The sequence below is a fragment of the Diaphorina citri genome, unplaced genomic scaffold (assembly GCF_000475195.1).
Source record: "Diaphorina citri unplaced genomic scaffold, Diaci psyllid genome assembly version 1.1 scaffold46, whole genome shotgun sequence".
NCBI lineage: Eukaryota > Metazoa > Arthropoda > Insecta > Hemiptera > Psyllidae > Diaphorina > Diaphorina citri.
The window spans coordinates 144,218-164,237 of NW_007377483.1; the positions used below are offsets into that span (position 1 = coordinate 144,218).

Consider the following 20,020-nt stretch of genomic DNA (forward strand, 5'->3'; position numbering starts at 1 on the left):
TTTGTTAGGATGTCACTAATCCGTTTTCTTTTTCAGGTTTTTTTGGTATTCCTTTTGCTTTCAATTTTTCAAATTGACGGCATTTGGGATACCGGTAAATTATGTGTTCTACATGCGAGTAAACCCAATATGATTCTCATGTCTCTTGATTCTCATGTCAGTGTGTTTTTCTTTTTTGGTCATCGAGTACCAAAATAATCCCTTCATCCTTCCTTGTCCTCTACTAATACCTGGATTCACAGTTGACTGACAAGTACCTTTCCTAGGGACAGCATCCTGTCAGGCAATTGATAACCCAGGTATTGGTGGCGGTTGTTCTAAACTTCTGTAAAACGGCAGTTTACCAAAAGGTAAATTGACGTTTCTACAGGACGTCGAAAACAGCTGTCCTAGTCTGCCCACGAAACATGGATCATCTGTGTTACATTTCGGGCTATGGCTAGCTGATGAGGTCTAATAAGTCCGAAACAGCAGTTTTCAACTCTTCTTGTATTATTTTTTGGTGTTCATTTTTGAAATAAACTTCTTTTCTTTTGTTCCCAGGTCATGGTGGCAATTCAGCCGCTTCAGTGTAGTCTGTCTGTCACTCTGTCTGTCCCCATAGAAGGACTTATCCAAACCTGGTCGACCTACATATATATCAAATTAAAGGTCTTTTTACCAGAAACACGAAAATGGTGGTGCAAATTTTGTCCTAAAACCATAAAACCAAAAAAAAACCTGGTTTTGGGGGATTTTTTTCACATTTTCTCACACAAATGAGCTCTGATCTTGAAATTTGTCGCGACGACCTATGATCCTATGAACTCAAAGCGAGAAAGTTTTAGCTAACACTTCATTCGTTATTTTAAGACCGGTTTTAGCGTCACCTTTGTTAAGCTACGCCGAGCAAGGCCAATAAATGGATGGGTGACTTCAGTACTATATTGGTAGTTATTAGGAAACTTTAAAAGGAATAAAGGGAGAACGGGCTCTAGTCTTGATTTTAAATCATTACATGAAAGTAAAATCAAAAATCAAATCAATAATAATAATAAACTGAATATTAAACAAATTAGGTAGGTACCTAGGTACATAGGTATTCTTTAACCACAATCTAATAAACTACGGGCTAAAAAATTCCCGGAGGGACGGGCCCAGCTTGTTGTTCGTTGCCTAGACGGCTTGATCATTCGATTTTTTTATGAACGCCTGAAATTTGAACTTAGATATGCAATGTGCTCATCTGTAATGATATCAGGTGAGACATTTCCAAACACCTTGCTTGGAGCTTTGGAGGTAGGTAGGTACATAGGTACCTACAGGCATAAAATAGGTAGTAATACTAGTAATAAATACCTCGCACTACCGACAATAGTTGGAGGTATGTCCCTATTATTATTATTATTATTTAGGTACCTACTTCATTATAAAAATAATTCTTACCTAATACCTACTTATCTATTGGAGAATAATGAAGAATAGAAAACGTCATCGGATTTGGGAAGTAGGTATAAAATTTTGATCACAATTTTATTTATAGAAAAACAATAAATAGACAAGGTACAATAGATAAAAACAGAATAAACAGGTAAGTATAGTGTACAGGTACAGAATATTGGTATTGGTTGTCATCCCATAAAAAAAGGCACTTTAATGGGATAAGAAAAACAGTTCTTTTTGTAGGACGGTAATTTAGTCGGTGAAAACTAGCATTCTGTTTCCCAAGTCTCGTGAGAAATTTCAGACCTTGTGTGGAATCTCGAGATTTTCCGGCGTCATAGAGCAGGGAAAACACGAAAACTAGCAAATAATCGCCAGATTTTACAATCAGCAAAAGTGATACACTACATCAGAATCATATTCAGATTGTTTTGTGTTAATAAATAAAAATATCATATTAGCAGATAAACTCATAGAGCTTTTCCAAAGTTGGAAGGTACACAGAAGAATATTACAAAGAGATCTGTGGTAAAATATACAAAGAACAAAGTTAGAAGGTAGAAGTCATCATCATCATCAAGCTCATAGCATTTCGCTTGGTCCAATCAGGTTCCAGATCTATTTCTTGTAGTAGCTGCTGTAGCCAGAGTTGTAGTTGTAGCCTCTGTAAATATGAAGCAGAAAGGGCCTGGATTAAAAATAGGTATTGGAATGTAAAAAATATCTCAGAGTATGTAAGCTTGAATGAGACAAATATAAAAATAATTATTATTTAAAATAATAATAAATATGACCTGGCAACTGCCAATTTATAGGTAGTTCCTAAAAATTTGTTAGTCCTTACTTAAGGTACCTATTAAGGGTTGAAGATTGAGTACTTGTAAAAAAGTAGGTATTTCGTATAATTATTGTGTTAGGTATTTAGACAACTATGTAATATGTAATAGTTATGCACCTATTACCTATGTTTTGACATTAAGGTTGTTAAGGGATGTTTTCAGCTTTCATTATTTTAATTTTATTAGAATTTTTAGAGCAGAAGTCATACCTACAACATATTATTTTGTTTAGTTCTGGAGCAAAAGTCATACCTACAACATGTTATTTTGTTTTATTGGGACAACGAGGTACCTACTTTGTTTTAGGTACCGTGATTTAATCAATCAAACGTTAGGTATTAATTTATTAATAGTAGCATTGGTAGCACAACAGGCAAAGGATACTTTTGTTAGATCAATCCTACTTATCAGTTTAGGGGTAGGTTTCAGCTGTTATGAGTTGGATTAAAAATGTCTATTATCATCAAGCTTTCGGTTCTTACCTCTGCTATAGGGTTCAAGTTGGCAATTTGGCACACTAAAAATACTGTTTTCCATTTTGGCACACTTTTTATTCAGTTCATCATTCAAATTATTAACAAAGTTTTTGAAAAATGATTTTGGTAAAAGTTATTTCTTCAATACAAAATGTGATTTAGAATGTAGTTTATGGGTTGCAACCCATGTAACTCTGGGCTAGAAAGAAGGGATTTCAAGAACATGAAATGAAATATTTAGGTCAAGAAGAAAAAGTTCTAAATAAAAAGGAAAGATCATTTTTTAGAAAATAAATAAATAAATAAATGAAGTTTTTTTTTATTATGTATGTACAGAAGAATGCCTGAATAAAAAAAAAAATGTTGAAGCAGCCATGGAGAACAGAAGAAATAGAACTATCTTCACCTGAAGAAGTTGAGAAATAGATAAAGTAATTAGAAAAGGTCAGAAGTAAAGGGAAGAAGTGGAGTAACATTATTCTGATCATAATTTGTACTGATGTTGCCCCCCAGTGTTCATGTATGATTTGTAATAAGTATTACTGCTATTGAAGTAAACTGGAGTAGGTAAGTTCATCTATCCCTTAGAGCAGAAACAATTTGTCGTACCTACATTCGATACTGTAAAACCTTTAGTGAGAGGCGATACAATGTCAACTCATATGGGTCTGCTCATGCTAAAACCTGCTCAAATATGAATTTAAAGGTAAAGAAGATTTGAAATGAAGGAAAGTCAACGCTGACCAAAGATACAATAAAGGAACATACCGTTAACCTATGACCTGAATAATGGTACTATTCAATGACCTAGTAGTGCTGAAGTACTCGTACTTTGTGTAAAAGCAACCAGAGTAACCAGACCAATACCGAATTTTCAAGTTTGAAATTTCGAAAATGCTTATTTCTTCAAATCATTAAAACCAAAGTTATTGTAACCGTATCCCCTGATTGGTTTACCATTTTGGTATCTCTCTTCCGGATCGTACCGGTCGAATCGTTCCCTACTCTGTCTGTGGTTAAATCTGTGGTGAGGGCGTCTGTATTCGAAATCTTCGTACCTATCGTAATCGTATCCGGCTGGGTATTTGCCATAGTATCCAGTGTTGCCGTAGCCAGCGCCGTATCCGCTTCCGTATCCGGCATATCCAGTGTTGCCGTAGTAACCGCTGTTATAACCGTTGTTCAATCCGTAGCCGGGGTATCCGACAGCGCTGTTGTAACGGTTTCCTGTAAGGGAGAAGACATACGAATGGTTAGAAAGAACAGCATTGGTGGTGTTTTAGTACCGCGCCGTTTTTATTTTATAGCAATTAAACCATCCCGTAGTAACTACAAGGAATGATTTGGCGCTGCTAGGTTGCGTTACATCGAAATTCTCATGTATAGGAGGTACCTACCAATGTTGCAACAGTCTATTCAAAATATCTGCACATTGCATGTCATTCAATTTCGCATAGTTTTCCGAGCCAAATTGCAGATTGCATGTTGTTCTTACTATTAGTAACTATTATTGATGATTTTCAGGTCCTCTATATCTACATACCTGCAACCTGCTATAGATAAAAGTTTACCATTTTTCAGCTGTAAAGGAAATTATAAATTATCTCGTCTATTTATTTACGCTTGAGTTAATTAACTCTGGAGGCACCCACTTCGTGATAAGTCTCTCCAGGGAAGGCTGGGAAATTATTGATTTACTTCAATTAACTATACCTTCCCAAGATGGGTATTGGGTACAATATGAACCTAACCTTGAAGGTACCGAAGTTATGTCGTAAAAAAAGGGTGCACCTATTTGACTGTAATGATTCTATTAAATAATCACAGTATGCTGTAGCATAGGCATTCAGCTATTAGGATGTAACTAGGAATAAAAGAGAACAAAGGAAAATCAACAATAGATTGGTACCTATTTCAGATTGATCTAGAGGTGTTCTAATTATTTTGTTCAATAATAATTATTCAATTATAATTTATTCATTATTATGTAAATTACCACCGTATTCTTGTGAGGCAATTTTATTAAAGTTCAGAAAATTACTAGCCAGACCCCACATATCCACACAATAGATCTTCAATTTTACTCGTAAGTACTGTAAATACCTACCTATCATACATAATTATTAGGTGCAAGGTGATACAAATAGTAATAAAACTGATTTTACATCCTCGTACAAAATACAGACCAAATGTCTATATGGGTTTCAAGTTTACTCGTAGAACCTACTTATGTTCTTATTGGCCCTACCAAGTACCTATTACCTACATAGACAGGTATAGCATTTCCTAGTTAGATAAGACGTAGGGAGGTAAGATATTCAAATACTGAACTCTTTATTCAAATAATTGTACCTTTCATACTGTTAGGACTTACCGCCATAGTATCCACTGTAAGGATAGGCTCCAATGTAACCACCCTTGCCATAGGCTCCATAAACATCAGGGTAAGCGCCATAACCTAAGTCAGTAGAAGATTACTGCAAGAATCTATCAAGATTATCAACAATACCATGCGGCATGCTCTCATCAAATAGATATGCTTTAAGAGCAAATGTACATGGTCTATTACCAAGGCACTCTATCAATTTGTTAATTACAACAATTACAATTGGTTGGGATTTTTTAAGGGGAAGACATTTTGGCTGGAGAAGTTAGGCAAACATCTGTTAGACAGGTATAGTGAAGAAGGTATAGGTACATGGGTTTGTTCAGAGTAGCTAATAATTATGTCAGTATGGGTATAGTTTTTCAAACGGTTGTTTTAATTCTAATATCTACCTGGATCGGGATTAAATCAATATAAATGACAAGTTCGTACTTATAGATTTCAAATTTTCAAACTCTTTTCTACCTTCTTTTTAGTAAGTTTAGTAGCAAACATATGTCAGTATGGGTATAGTTTTTCAAACGGTTGTTTTAATTCTAATATCTACCTGGATCGGGATTTAATCAATATAAATGACAAGTTCGTACTTATAGATTTCAAATTTTCAAACTCTTTTCTACCTTCTTTTTAGTAAGTTTAGTAGCAAACACAGTGCCTATCTATCTATTCTATCTATTATGGGACTGGTTGCTCCTCTCCCGAGAGAGTATGCAATTAACACTGCGACCTCTGTAGATCTATTGTGACCAGTATTTTTTCGATTGGGGTTGGGTAAATGAGTATTCGATAGGTAGGTATCGATGAGTTTTGAGTAGGTCCTTGTCAGTAGACACCATTTTCATATAAATAAATAAAATTAAATGAGTAAATAAATTTAAATTAATTTTTGGTGTTCATTATTGAAATAAACTTCTTTTCTTTTGTTCCCAGGTCATGGTGGGAATTCAGCTGTGAACACTTCTTGGAACATCAACTTTGCTGCAACTCTGGCCTGGTCCGAAAGCGATGAAACTTACACTGGGTATTTTGAGTATAGAGTCTTCTCTTTTTAGCCCGTCCTTCCTTTATTATTACGATAGTAATAAAAAGGTATAAGGGACGCCCGGCCTGTAACAGCAATACTTTTCAGTAGCAAACTATCATAGGTTACTTGAGCTCTTTTCAGAACTTTGTCGGTTTGTTAGTTAGTATACCGTTGAAATCGAGGATATTATTATGTTAAGGCGGTCTCTTCTTGATCCCTTGTGTGCCGCGTCCATTTTTGTTTAGGACTATTGCACTGTAAAATCGAGGTTAATCCAGTATCTGCCCCGTCTGACTTTCACTTACCAGCGTATCCACCATTGTATCCACTGCTGTAGCCGCTGTAAGCTGGGTACTTGTTGTAACCACTGTATCCCAGGTTATTGTATCCGTTGTAACCATTGTATCCGTTATAACCATTGTATCCGTTGTAACCGCTGTAACCTTGGTTGTAACCTGAGTAGCCTGGGTAGCCGCTGTAACCGTAACCTTGGTTGTAACCACCATATCCTAGGTTGTTGTATCCAGCGCCATAGCCTTGGTTGTAACCTCCGTAGCCGTGACTGTAACCTCCATCTGAAACATCATAATAGTACTTATTTATACTGCTCACCAATCTCAGTGGTGTAGTGGTTAACGCGTTGAACTTCGGATCCGGAGGTTGATGGTTTGAGTCCAAGTCATGTCATACAATTTATCTAGCTGTAATAATATTGGGGAAAGATATTTGTGACAAGCCTTTAAGTATGCTTGACACAATTAAAAATTCCTTTATACTCCTCGAATAGGACTAAAGAGTCCGTTTAACCCAGCATTAGGTTACTTCCATTAATGTGGTTAAATTCTAAAATTTATCTAGCTGTAATAATATTGGGGATAGATATTTGTGACAAGCCTTTAAGTATGCTTGACACAGTTAAAAATTCCTTTATACTCCTCGAATAGGACTAAAGAGTCCGTTTAACCCAGCAATTAGGTTACTTCCATTAATGTGGTTAAATTCTAAAACTATGTTGAGGATAAAATTCCGTACCTCAGCTGGGGTTTGAACTCTTGATTATTTATTTATCAGGCGAGTGTCTCAACCACTGCACCACCAAGGCAGGTTAAATAATGGAAATTGAGACGTGGACAATTTATTGCTCCAATTTTATTGATGTATTTCAAACCTATGTCACTCGGAATTTGACAGATTGTTTGAACTCTTGATTATTTATTTATCAGGCGAGTGTCTCAACCACTGCACCACCAAGGCAGGTAAAATAATGGAAATTGAGACGTGGACAATTTATAGCTCCAATTTTATTGATGTATTTCAAACCTATGTCACTCGGAATTTGACAGATTGGTATAACTGCTTTAGGGTGATCTTTTCCTGTCATGAATCCGTCATACTTATCTATTGACCAACGATTTTTACGAGACACCTACTTTAGAAGTTTACACAAGTTAAGTAATATGTACAGAATATGTAGATATGTATGTACCTACTATGCACATACATAAAAGTACGGATTTCCCGTCCTTCGATCCATTTAATTTTATGAATCACACATAAGTACCTTGCGTGCTATACATCTGCAAATATGATGCTACTTTGAAACTTGAAACCTAGTTCTGTGGGTTAGAAATAGTCAAGAATAACAAGGAACAAAGAAACATCTATCATAAAAATAGATTTGACAAACAATTTTTTAGAGTTGTGCAAAATATATGAGTAGGTTTTATGCAACATTGTGAATATTGCATCAGTTTGCCAATTTTCATGTGAAAGACTGGTGGTGTAGTGGTTAACGCGTTGGACTTCGGATCCGGAGGTTGATGGTTCGAGTCCAAGTCATGTCATAAAATTTATCTAGCTGTAATATTATTGGGGATAGATATTTGTGACAAGCCTTTGAGTATGCTTGAAGCAGTTAAAAATTCCTTTATACTCCTCGAATAGGACTAAAGAGTCCGTTTAACCCAGCATTAGGTTACTTCCATTAATGTGGTTAAATTCTAAAACTATGTTGAGGATAAAATTCCGTACCTCAGCTGGGGTTTGAACTCTTGATTATTTATTTATCAGGCGAGCGTCTCAACCACTGCAGCACCAAGGCAGGTAAAATAATGGAAATTGAGACGTGGACAATTTATTGCTCCAATTTTATTGATGTATTTCAAACCTATGTCACTCGGAATTTGACAGATTGGTATAACTGCTTTGGGGTGATCTTTTCCTGTCATGAATCCGTCATACTTATCTATTGACCAACGATTTTTTCGAGACACCTACTTTAGAAGTTTACACAAGTTAAGTAATATGTACAGAACATGTAGATATGTATGTACTATGCACATACATAAGTACGGATTTCCCGTCCTTCGATCGATTTAATTTTATGAATCACACATAAGTGCCTTGCGTGCTATACATCAGAGAATGTTTATATTTACTTAATGATAAGGTGCTAACTTATTGGACAGACAGATCGGAACCTTGTTTACCAAGAAAGTGAATCTTGAACAAAGTAGGTATTCATATCACGAGTCAATATTGGGTCTTGGGTCCACCTATGTTTATCAACAATTTCGTTTTCAAGTTCTCCGAATAGATAAATACGGAAGAGTATTGATGTACGCTATGACTCTTGTCCGTGTGATATATTCCAACCTTTCTTACATTATTGTCTGGTCCCTACGTCTCTTAAACCTCTAAGTCCTGGTCCACAATTAGATATCCAAGGATCTGCTGATGGTCAAATATATTGAGACTATTAAGATTTTCAAGTATGGTCAGCAGACTAATTGGGTCCACCTATGTTTATCAACAATTTTGTTTTCAAGTTCTCCGAATCGATAAATACGGAAGAGTATTGATGTACGCTATGACTCTTGTCCGTGTGATAAATTCCAACCTTTCTTACATTATCGTCTGGTTCCTACGTCTCTTAAACCTCTAAGTCCTGGTCCACAATTAGATATCCAAGGATCTACTGATGGTCAAATATATTGAGACTATTAAGATTTTCAAGTATGGTCAGCAGACTATTAAAATTTTGAAGAAGAAAAAGAAGAATTGGAGCCTCGGTAGTACATTTAATGTCGCGTATAATATCTCTAGTAGCGCGGTCAAACTTTCTTGACTTGGCGGGGCGGAGCGCTACCGCGCTCCTTGAAGAAAAAGAAGAATTGGAGGAATATCCAAAGGATTCTGTTAAGGTGTGTCGCCCCATAGTCGACAAGCCGTCAATCGATGTCGACTGAACTGTCCACACTGCCTCGACAACATAGATTCTCCTCGTCGTCGTCGTCGTCGTCGTCGACTATGTTTGGATACCTTTAGCTTCACAATAATTCCCTTCAATAGCAAGGCATCCATCAAGATCTCTTCAATAACTTTACTCCCTATCAGTTGATCCTTGTTATCCATCCACTAGATAAATGACTGTGGAAACTGTGGATCCGGGCATTAATATGACTCAATCACCAACTCCTACTATGTTCTCATGGTAAGACGCGCCCCTGTCGACTGAACCGTCCACACTGCCTCGACAACATAGATTCTCCTCGTCGTCGTCGACTATGTTTGGATACCTTTAGCTTCACAATAATTCCCTTCAAAACCAAGGCATCCATCAAGATCTCTTCAATAACTTTACTCCCCATCAGGTGATCCTTGTTATCCATCCACTTAGATAAATGACTGTGGAAACTGTGGATCCGGGCATTAATATGACTCAATCACCAACTCCTACTATGTTCTCATGGTAAGACGCGCCCCCATTCTGTTTCCCAAGTCTCGTGAGAAATTTCAGACCTTGTGTGGAATCTCGAGATTTTCCGGCGTCATAAAGCAGGGAAAATACTTCCATGCTGCAGATAACGAACTTGGCTTGTCTAAGAAAATGACTCAGATATCAATTACGTACACTTAATTGGTAATAAATGCGTTGATATTAGGTAGGTGTAGGATAGCGTGTAATAGCATCAGCACCTATTAGTTATGTAGAACAAATAATATAAATAGGTATGTACCTATCACGAAATTGGAAAAAAAAAACTTTGAGATTCCTCTTGAAGCTCCGATAAAACAAAAACTATTGTATTGTTATTAAATTATTTTTACTTTCCTTATCCTATAGGAAGGAAAGTAATGTAATCGGGTCAAATTTTCGATGGTCAGATTTTAGTGCCAAAACACGTTTGTACCTATTACGACATTGGAAGAAGCTTTGAGATCCCTCTTGAAGCTCCGATAAAACAAAAACTATTGTATTGTTATTATTAAATTATTTTTATTTTTTATTAGTGTTTTATTGCCGCGCCGTTTTTATTTTATAGCAATTAAACAACAGCTACATTAGACTCATGTGGACAATTTTATTAAAGCTCAGAAAATTACTAGCCAGACCCCACATATTCACACAATAGATCTTCAATTTTACTCGTAAGTACTGTAAATACCTACCTATCATAGGTACATAATTATTAGGTGCAAGGTGATACAAATAGTAATAAAACTGATTTTATATCCTCGTACAAAATACAGACCAAATGTCTATATGGGTTTCAAGTTGTTCAAGTTTACTCGTAGAACCTACTTACATAATATATGTTCTTATTGGCCCTACTAAGTACCTATTACCTACATAGACAGGTATAGCATTTCCTAGTTAGATAAGACGTAGGGTGGTAAGATATTCAAATACTGAACTCTTTATTCAAATAATTGTACCTTGAATAAGCAGAGCTTCCTAGGTACGTAAAGTAATTCTACAATACAGGTAAATTATTATGGCTAATTAATATCTAGTTTTCCCTGTCCGATTTAAATCTGTAAAGTGTAATTCTACAATACAGGTAAATTATTATGGCTAATTAATATCTAGTTTTCCCTGTCCGATTTAAATCTATTGTTCAGGTTTGGGAATTTTTCCAGGCGCTCAATTGAGTCACCTCCCTGCGTTCACCTTGTGGGTTCCAATTTGAAATGGTCTTGAGGAAAACTAAGTTAGAGGTGATGAGAAAACTAGCTTCCATTGGAATGGATTGAAAGCCAGCCGTTCCGAGAACGAACATTATCCCATCAGGATAAAATCCGCCCCGGGGGAGCATCGACCTGTTAACGTTCACCTTGTGGGTTCCAATTTGAAATGGTCTTGAGGAAAACTAAGTTAGAGGTGATGAGAAAACTAGCTTCCATGCTTACAAGGCAGACGCACTACCAACTAAGCTAACTAGGCTGGCGAATTTTCAAGTTTGAAATTTCGAAAATGCTTATTTCTTCAAATCATTAAAACCAAAGTTTTTGTTACCGTATCCCCTGATTGGTTTACCGTTTTGGTATTTCTCTTCCGGATCGTACCGGTCGAATCGTTCCCTACTCTGTCTGTGGTTAAATCTGTGGTGAGGGCGTCTGTATTCGAAATCTTCGTAATTTCACATCCCTCCGAAATATGGGGTATAAGGTATAACATATTTTACAGTCCTACTTAAATCCAATCGATTCCGATTTAACTCATAACATAACGTACGATAAGATTTAGCTTGTAGAACCGCCTTAACGTAAAATACTATCGCGAATTTCATGTTTTAATTTATTGATTTCCGTGGGTTTGAAACCCATCCAGCCCTCACCTAATCTCCCAAAAAGATTTAGCTTGTAGAACCGCCTAACGTAAAATACTATCGCGAATTTCATGTTTTAATTTATTGATTTCCGTGGGTTTGAAACCCATCCAGCCCTCACCTAATCTCCCAACTTCCATTGGGATGGCTTCTTGCATTTTTCCTACGTATATTTCACATTCCTCCGAGATGTGGGGTATAAGTATTACAACTATTACATCTTTTAAAGTCCTAGGTACTTGAATACAATCGATTCCGATCTAATTCATAAGATAAAACATACGATAAGACGTAGCTTGTACACCCATCTTAACGTAAAATAATACTATCGCGAATTTCATATTTTATAATTTATTGATTTCCGTGGGTTTGAAACCCATCCAGCCCTCACCTAATCTCCCAAGTTCGCCAAATCCAATATGGTATCAAGACCTTCACCCAGAACACCCACTTTGGGTTCAACCACACTTGTATTCATGTGATTCATTTAACAAAATACGAATATCACCCAGTGACACCAAATTGTGGCGAACTTAAATGTACTCAAGGCCATGGTCGAATTAAAAATCGAACGAATAATCGTAAACCCTTGGAAATCTCCATTGCAGACCGAATTTGAAGGTTAGTGGATCACATTTCGTACTGGTCAATAGTCAACACCTCAAGGTCATGGTCGAATTAAAAATCGAGCGAATAATCGTAAACCCTTGGAAATCTCCATTGCAGACCAAATTTGAAGGTTAGTGGATCACATTTCGTACTGGTCAATAGTTAACACGCCTAAAAGTAACGAGTTAATGAGAATTCACTGAGCTTAAATTATACCTATACACCATCACACCATCAGTAACACCTATTGCCAACCTACCATTATAGTAATCCTAGTGTACTTAGTATACCTAATAATAATAATAATCCTACTCGTAGTGTATAAAGATGTGGTTGAATGGAAATAAAGCAAACCGCAAGATAGTCGGTTTTACTGATGGTAAATATGACTGCTTTGGACATGTCAACGAGCATACAACAGTAACACCTATTGCCAATCTACCATTATAATAATCCTAGTGTACTTAGTATACCTAAACCTAATAATAATATTAATGCTATACTCGTAGTGTATTAAGATGTGGTTGAATGGAAATAAAGCAAACCGCAAGATAGTCGGTTTTACTGATGGTAAATATGACCGCTTTGGACATGTCAACGAGCCACTTAACCATCAAACGAGATGACAAATGACCACACTTCGACCTTGGTCGTTAAAGCATCAGTCAAATGAACCAGAGTCACCACAGGTTTGCCCAAACGGAGTTCGCCAAATCCAATATGGTATCAAGACCTTCATCCAGAACACCCACTTTGGGTTCAACCACACTTGTATTCATGTGATTCATTTAACAAAATACGAATATCACCCAGTGACACCAAACATTGTGGCGAACTTAAATGTATTCAAGGCCATGGTCGAATTAAAAATCGAGCGAATAATCGTAAACTCTTGGAAATCTCCATTGCAAACCGAATTTGAAGGTTAGTGGATCACATTTCGTACTGGTCAACACGCCTAAAAGTAACGAGTTAATGAGAATTTACTGAGCTTAAATTATACCTATACACCAGTAACACCTATTGCCAACCTACCATTATAATAATCCTAGTATACCTAAACCTAATAATAATATTAATGCTACTCGTAGTATATTAAGATGTGGTTGAATGGAAATAAAGCAAACCGCAAGATAGTCGGTTTTACTGATGGTAAATATGACTGCTTTGGACATGTCAACTAGTCAACACGCCTAAAAGTAACGAGTTAATGAGAATTCACTGAGCTTAAATTATACCTGTACACCAGTAACACCTATTGCCAACCTACCATTATAATAATCCTACTGTACTTAGTATACCTAATAATAATAATCCTACTCGTAGTGTATTAAGATGTGGTTGAATGGAAATAAAGCAAACCGCAAGATAGTCGGTTTTACTGATGGTAAATATGACTGCTTTGGACATGTCAACGAGCCACTTAACCAAACGAGATGACAAATGACCACACTTCGACCTTGGTCGTTAAAGCATCAGTCAAATGAACCAGAGTCACCACAGGTTTGCCCAAACGAGCCTTGGATTTTAAGACTTTATAGACCATTAGAGTTTGAAAATTATACAAGAAACGACGAGGGAGGCCGATATCAGCACGTAAGACTGAGGCAGTAACAAGTAGGTACTTTGATTATCTCAAATATCTACAAGAAAGATTTATCATCCTTAAGTAGTAATAAAACATCTTTAAGTTCCAATAAAACATCAATATAACGAAATGACATCACCGGCAAAATGTCAAATGATATCGGATTTATTCTGAGGAACGGCAGATGATGCTATTACGCGTTTCCTTAAATCCTTAAATTACGCCTGACATAACATTGATTTGTGACGGTGATGTAAGTTCAAAATTGTTTGTTTTCCCTATGGGTTAGGTAGGAGGAATATTTCACACAGGGAAATTTAGATCTTAATAATATGTGAACCCAATTTGGAGAATGTCCTTGTGTTTTGCTGTTGAAAATATGAAATGAGATTTGTGAAGTCGTAATCAAGACGTTCCATCTGGGTATATTCATTTTTGTAACCCTGCACAGAAAACGGAGACCAAAAGTTTGCTTTCTTGGTTTTCTCATTATCTCAGGCAACCCAAGCTCTGATTTGATATTTAGAGGTGATCTGAAATTTGGGATATTATGGATAATATGGAAATGCTGTTAGGAATTGGGAAGGATTCGGTAGTTGGCTTCTGTAATCAGCCTGATAGCTTCTGCAGTGTAGGTGCATATTTATGATCAGGATGAGCATCAGACATGTTTTTCACAAACATGTGATTGATAATGCAGTCATTGGAGATTATAATTTATTAATAGATTGATTGATAGCCTTGGATTTTAAGACTTTATAGACCATTAGAGTTTGAAAATTATACAAGAAACGACGAGGGAGGCCGATATCAGCACGTAAGACTGAGGCAGTAACAAGTAGGTACTTTGATTATCTCAAATATCTACAAGAAAGATTTATCATCCTTAAGTAGTAATAAAACATCTTTAAGTTCCAATAAAACATCAATATAACGAAATGACATCACCGGCAAAATGTCAAATGATATCGGATTTATTCTGAGGATCTGAGGTGTTAACCCTTCAATTGTATGCTAGTCTACTTACCCGAGATTCGAACTCAATGGTGGTTATCTGCTCAAATAGTTGAACTATAAATCAGTAGGTAAATCATTATTTCTGAAAAGCTAAAAAGTAAAGATTCATCAGCTTTAGCTTCGTTGTGATTTTGAGCACTGCATTGAAGGGTTAAGAGAGGTGTCATCATTAGGTCTGAATTTCAGTCAGGATCTCATGATAGAAGGTTATCTTTATTTTATGTAGATTACTTACACTTTGGCAGCCAAAATACTTAAGATCCTATCATATAAGATTTTACTCATACTTAAGACTAGACTATTCATAGGTAATTGAATTTGTCCACTTCAATTATCTCTACAGGATGATCCGTGTAAATATAATTAATTTAATGCTAGTCTACTTACCCGAGATTCGAACTCAGTGGTGGTTATCTGCTCAAATAGTTGAACTATGAATCAGTAGGTAAATCATTATTTCTAAAAAGCTAAAAAAAAGTAAAGATTCATCAGCTTTAGCTTCGTTGTGATTTTGAGCACTGCATTGAAGGGTTAAGAGAGGTGTCGTCATTAGGTCTGAATTTCAGGATCTCATGATAGAAGGTTATCTTTATTTTATGTAGATTACTTACACTTTGGCAGCCAAAATACTCAAGATCCTATCATATAATATTTTACTCATACCTACTTAAGACTAGACTATTCATAGGTAATTGAATTTGTCCACTTCAATTATCTCTACAGGATGATCCGTGTAAATATAATTAATTTAACGAGGTGTCATCATTAGGTCTGAATTTCAGGATCTCATGATAGAAGGTTATTTTTATTTTATGTAGATTACTTACACTTTGGCAGCCAAAATACTCAAGATCCAATCATATAAGATTTTACTCATACTTGAGACTAGACTATTCATAGGTAATTGAATTTGTCCACTTCAATTATCTCTACAGGATGATCCGTGTAAATATAATTAATTTAATGGCTTCCTATGCTAGTCTATACTTACCCGAGATTCGAACTGAATGGTGGTTATCTGCTCAAATAGTTGAACTATAAATCAGTAGGTAAATCATTGTTTCTAAAAAGCTAAAAAGTAAAGATTCATCAGCTTCAGCTTCGTTGTGATTTTCATCATAAAAATAGATTTGACAAACCATTTTTTAGAGTTGGGCAAAATATATGAGTAGGTTTTATGCAACATGAATTGTGAATATTGCATCAGTTTGCCAATTTTCATGTGAAAGACTCAGTTTTGAATGGGGTAGTTAGGCAGGTAATGGATGTTTAAATATCATACATATTTTTAACAAAGGTCTTTTGAGTAGAAACTTATTTCAAACGTTTAGAAAATGTCATGTGAAAGACTCAGTTTTGAATGGGTTCTCTGTAGTTGGGCAGGTAATGGATGTTTAAATATCATACATATTTTTAACAAAGGTCTTTTGAGTAGAAACTTATTTCAAACGTTTAGAAAATGTCATTTCTCATAAGTACCTACCGATTGGCTATGCCCATTTTAACAGATCAAGATCAACAGATTTAACAGAACAGATCAAGTACCTATGTGCCTACCTCTAGTGAATATTTTAGACGAACAAAAATAGGATCATCCTAGACTCCAATTTCAGCATAACTAGACGTTAGTCCAATTTCATCAAAAGCTCAATTTGATATATGAAATAATCACTTACATCTGGAGGTGGCATCGGTTTGGAGATCAGCTACGGGAGCATCTGCGTGCTTAGTTGGTCCAATTTCAGCATAACTAGACGTTAGTCCAATTTCATGAAAAGCTCAATTTGATATATGAAATAATCACTTACATCTGGAGGTGGCATCGGTTTGGAGATCAGCTACGGGAGCATCTGCGTGCTTAGCGTCGCGTTTCTCGGCAACGTTTGCTTTCTCCTCAGCTGAGACAAAAGCCACCAGCAAAAGTACCTTTAACAGATCAAGATCAACAGATTTAACAGAACAAATGAAGTAGGTACCTATGTGCCTACCTCCAGTGAATATTTTAGACGAACAAAAATAGGAACATCCTAGACGTTGGTCCAATTTCAGCATAACTAGACGTTAGTCCAATTCCATCAAAAGCTCAATTTGATATATGAAATAATCACTTACATCTGGAGGTGGCATCGGTTTGAAGATCAGCTACGGGAGCATCTGCGTGCTTAGCGTCGCGTTTCTCGGCAACGTTTGCTTTCTCCTCAGCTGAGACAAAAGCCACCAGCAGGAGGGCGAAAGCAGTTCTCTGGAAGTAAAATGAAAAGAAACTAATAAGTAGAAGAAGTCAATTGATAATCCAAGAGAAAACTCATCTAACAGTAAAATAAGGCCTTTTTAGTCTGAGATAATACCGCCAACTGCCCCTTCATTAATTAGCAATATATTATTCGTATTTTTGGCATCAATATTAAATTTTGGAGGCATCTTCTAGTTCTCGGTAGTACATTTAATTATTTATATCCACCCTCTCCGTGATTTTAAAGATAAACTAGTTGAGCTTAGACAGGCAAAATAATAACAGAGAATCATACATCATAAAAATAGATTTGGCAAACTATTTTTAACTTACTGTGGATATGGATACGAAATGTGAGTTATGGTATTCAAGGTATGTAGTTGGCGGTATTTATCTTCACAATAGAACTATCTACGATCAAACTTTTTATTGGCAAATTACCTATACCAGATTATGGATATGTAAATAAATATTACCCGTTGACAATAATTGCCATACAAAGTTTGCCAAAAGCTACTCGGTCAAAAAAAAAAAAAATAGAAAATCTCAAAACCAAGAACAAGGAACTTTAACAGAATACTGATCAATATCTTGAGGAACCAAATTGGAATTAATTTTTTGTCAAATTGACGCTAATATAAATCAATTTCACTTTTATTTGGCACCTGACAAACACGTGCTGAGTTCAAAAAGTTAGAACTATGTATATTATTGTGTCATAGATTTTGACATCATAACAATATAAATTTATGGATACATTATCTATAGTTCTATAGGTACAAAGAAAGAGTGAAGAAGAGAGAGAGAAAGGTTGGGATATGAGGGATAGTTAAAGAAAGATAATGTGAAAAGTAAAATCTATAGGTACAAAGAAAGAGTGAAGAAGAGAGAGAGAAAGGTTGGGATATGAGGGATAGTTAAAGAAAGATAATGTGAAAAGTAAAAAAGAAACTGAAGAGAAATAATGGATGTGCCAAATTCCCGTGAGATTTTAGCTGTCGGAAATTATCAACCCCGTGTTTTACCTTTAGCTTCATTTATTTAGTCCTTGAATTTTATGTAAATTCATGAAAGAAGCGAATGTAGAACTTTACGAGAGAATCCTGAACCTTAGGCTGTATGGTGAGTTATTATGAGAACTTGAGATTTACTTAGGTAGGTATATTTACTTCCTGTAGGACTTATCTGGTTCAATGGCGAACATAATGATAATGACTGACATAAGGATTAACCATGAGTCACCGAACTAAAGTGGTGTGGGAATCCCTTGGTCTGAATTTCAAGATCAGACGTATTTCTTCATATTAAGGGGTTGGTGAGTACCTAACTTGTGTATTGTGTAATGGATAGGTTTTACCAAAGATCTTTGTATTGGATTGTTGTTAGAAATGCTATGAATCTATGTAAAGTAGGTATATAGTGGCTTTGTACATAAGTAAACCACTAAGAACCTACTAAACCTCCCTCGTATACCTACCTACTAAGTAAGAACCTATACCTAACCTATTTAGACCATAACCTAATTAGATTAGTTTTTACATGTTTGAAGAAAATAGTAGGTAACGGAAATTATCAACCCCGTGTTTTACCTTTAGCTTCATTTATTTAGTCCTTGAATTTTATGTAAATTCATTAAAGAAGCTAATGTAGAACTTTACGAATGTTTTGAAATTGAATGATGAGATTTTTGCATTTTTGAAAGGAAGAACAAGTATAGATAAGTATATTATAGTACCTAGGTGAAGTGATAGCTCAACTTAAAAAGTAGCAAGTACTCTTGTACGTATAGGTAAAGATAGTCACAAAAAGAAATGTCAATATTCAATAGATAGGTACGAAATTTATATAAACTTGGTCATTCAACAAAATATGTTAAACAGGAGTTAGAATTGTACGAATTCACACAATCTCGGTTCACAAAATTGTTCATTGATCAAACTTTTAAAATGTATCTGCTACTACCCTTTTATAAACTGTAGTAAAAATTAGACCTAATGAATCTGAATTTACAGTGGTAATTTTCTATGAAATTCTTGGGATAATAGCACCAGTGAAATTTAAAGATGTTATATTTGCAGATAATAAAATTATTAGATCTTGTGAACCGTTATCACTAGAAAAGTAAATGAAAAAAATTAAAATTTTAAAAAGTAAAAAAATGGTCCCTATAACACAAATCAAACGAAGAACTTACGTAGACGGCAGATTGCATGGTTATTCCAATTTCACTAAACTTCAACACTAGACGGACTGATTCCAATAGTGATACTGACTGGAACACCAAACGTCTTGAAGTTTTTATCCAACTCAAATCCAAAGCCAGATTTCCCCTCCCTCCTCCTGTTTTAAAGTTCATGGAAACATGTTTTGGAAAAATGGTATACAACCAGGTGAAGAATGAGGGATGATGAGTTGATGACAATGAATTGATTCAAGCCCTCCCTACTTGATGAATTGATGGAACTCCCTCACTCCTCTAATCAATGGATCCATCAATACCTACACTATTGTACCTACTCCTTCTCCTACCTTTAACGAAATCTTGTCTGTTCTCTGATCTTTCAGCAATGAATTGATGCAAGCCCTCCCTACTTGATGAATTGATGGAACTCCCTCACTCCTCTAATCAATGGATCCATCAATACCTACACTATTGTACCTACTCCTTCTCCTACCTTTAACGAAATCTTGTCTGTTCTCTGATCTTTCCCTAACTTCTCCTGAAACATTACCAAGATGAAGTTTGAATTAAGAAGTGCATTCAAGTTTTCAATTTTTGGCAGATCTCAGACTTCAGTTCTCTGCTCTTTCAGT

At 35.7% G+C, this 20,020-nt stretch overlaps 1 protein-coding gene across 3 annotated transcripts; it reads right to left on the reverse strand.

Moving 5' to 3' along the window:
• Positions 1-1,793: 1,793 nt before the first annotated feature.
• On the reverse strand, positions 1,794-19,552 carry LOC103514844 (keratin-associated protein 19-2-like). 3 transcript variants are annotated; one of them, XM_017446551.2, is made up of 7 exons: positions 19,401-19,552; positions 17,192-17,215; positions 16,782-16,887; positions 6,453-6,722; positions 5,112-5,195; positions 3,796-3,964; positions 1,794-2,086 (listed from the first exon to the last, which is right to left on the reverse strand). In XM_017446551.2, exons 1-7 carry the CDS (start codon positions 19,416-19,418, stop codon positions 2,041-2,043), a joined length of 717 nt encoding a protein of 238 aa, XP_017302040.1. In that variant the 5' UTR covers positions 19,419-19,552; the 3' UTR covers positions 1,794-2,040. The 3 variants fall into 3 exon arrangements, with proteins under 3 accessions (XP_017302040.1, XP_017302033.1, XP_017302050.1); XM_017446544.2 differs by lacking the exon at positions 16,782-16,887 and having other exon boundaries at positions 17,086-17,215; positions 19,401-19,551; XM_017446561.2 differs by lacking the exons at positions 5,112-5,195; positions 16,782-16,887 and having other exon boundaries at positions 17,086-17,215; positions 19,401-19,549.
• Between the last annotated feature and the right edge of the window lie 468 nt (positions 19,553-20,020).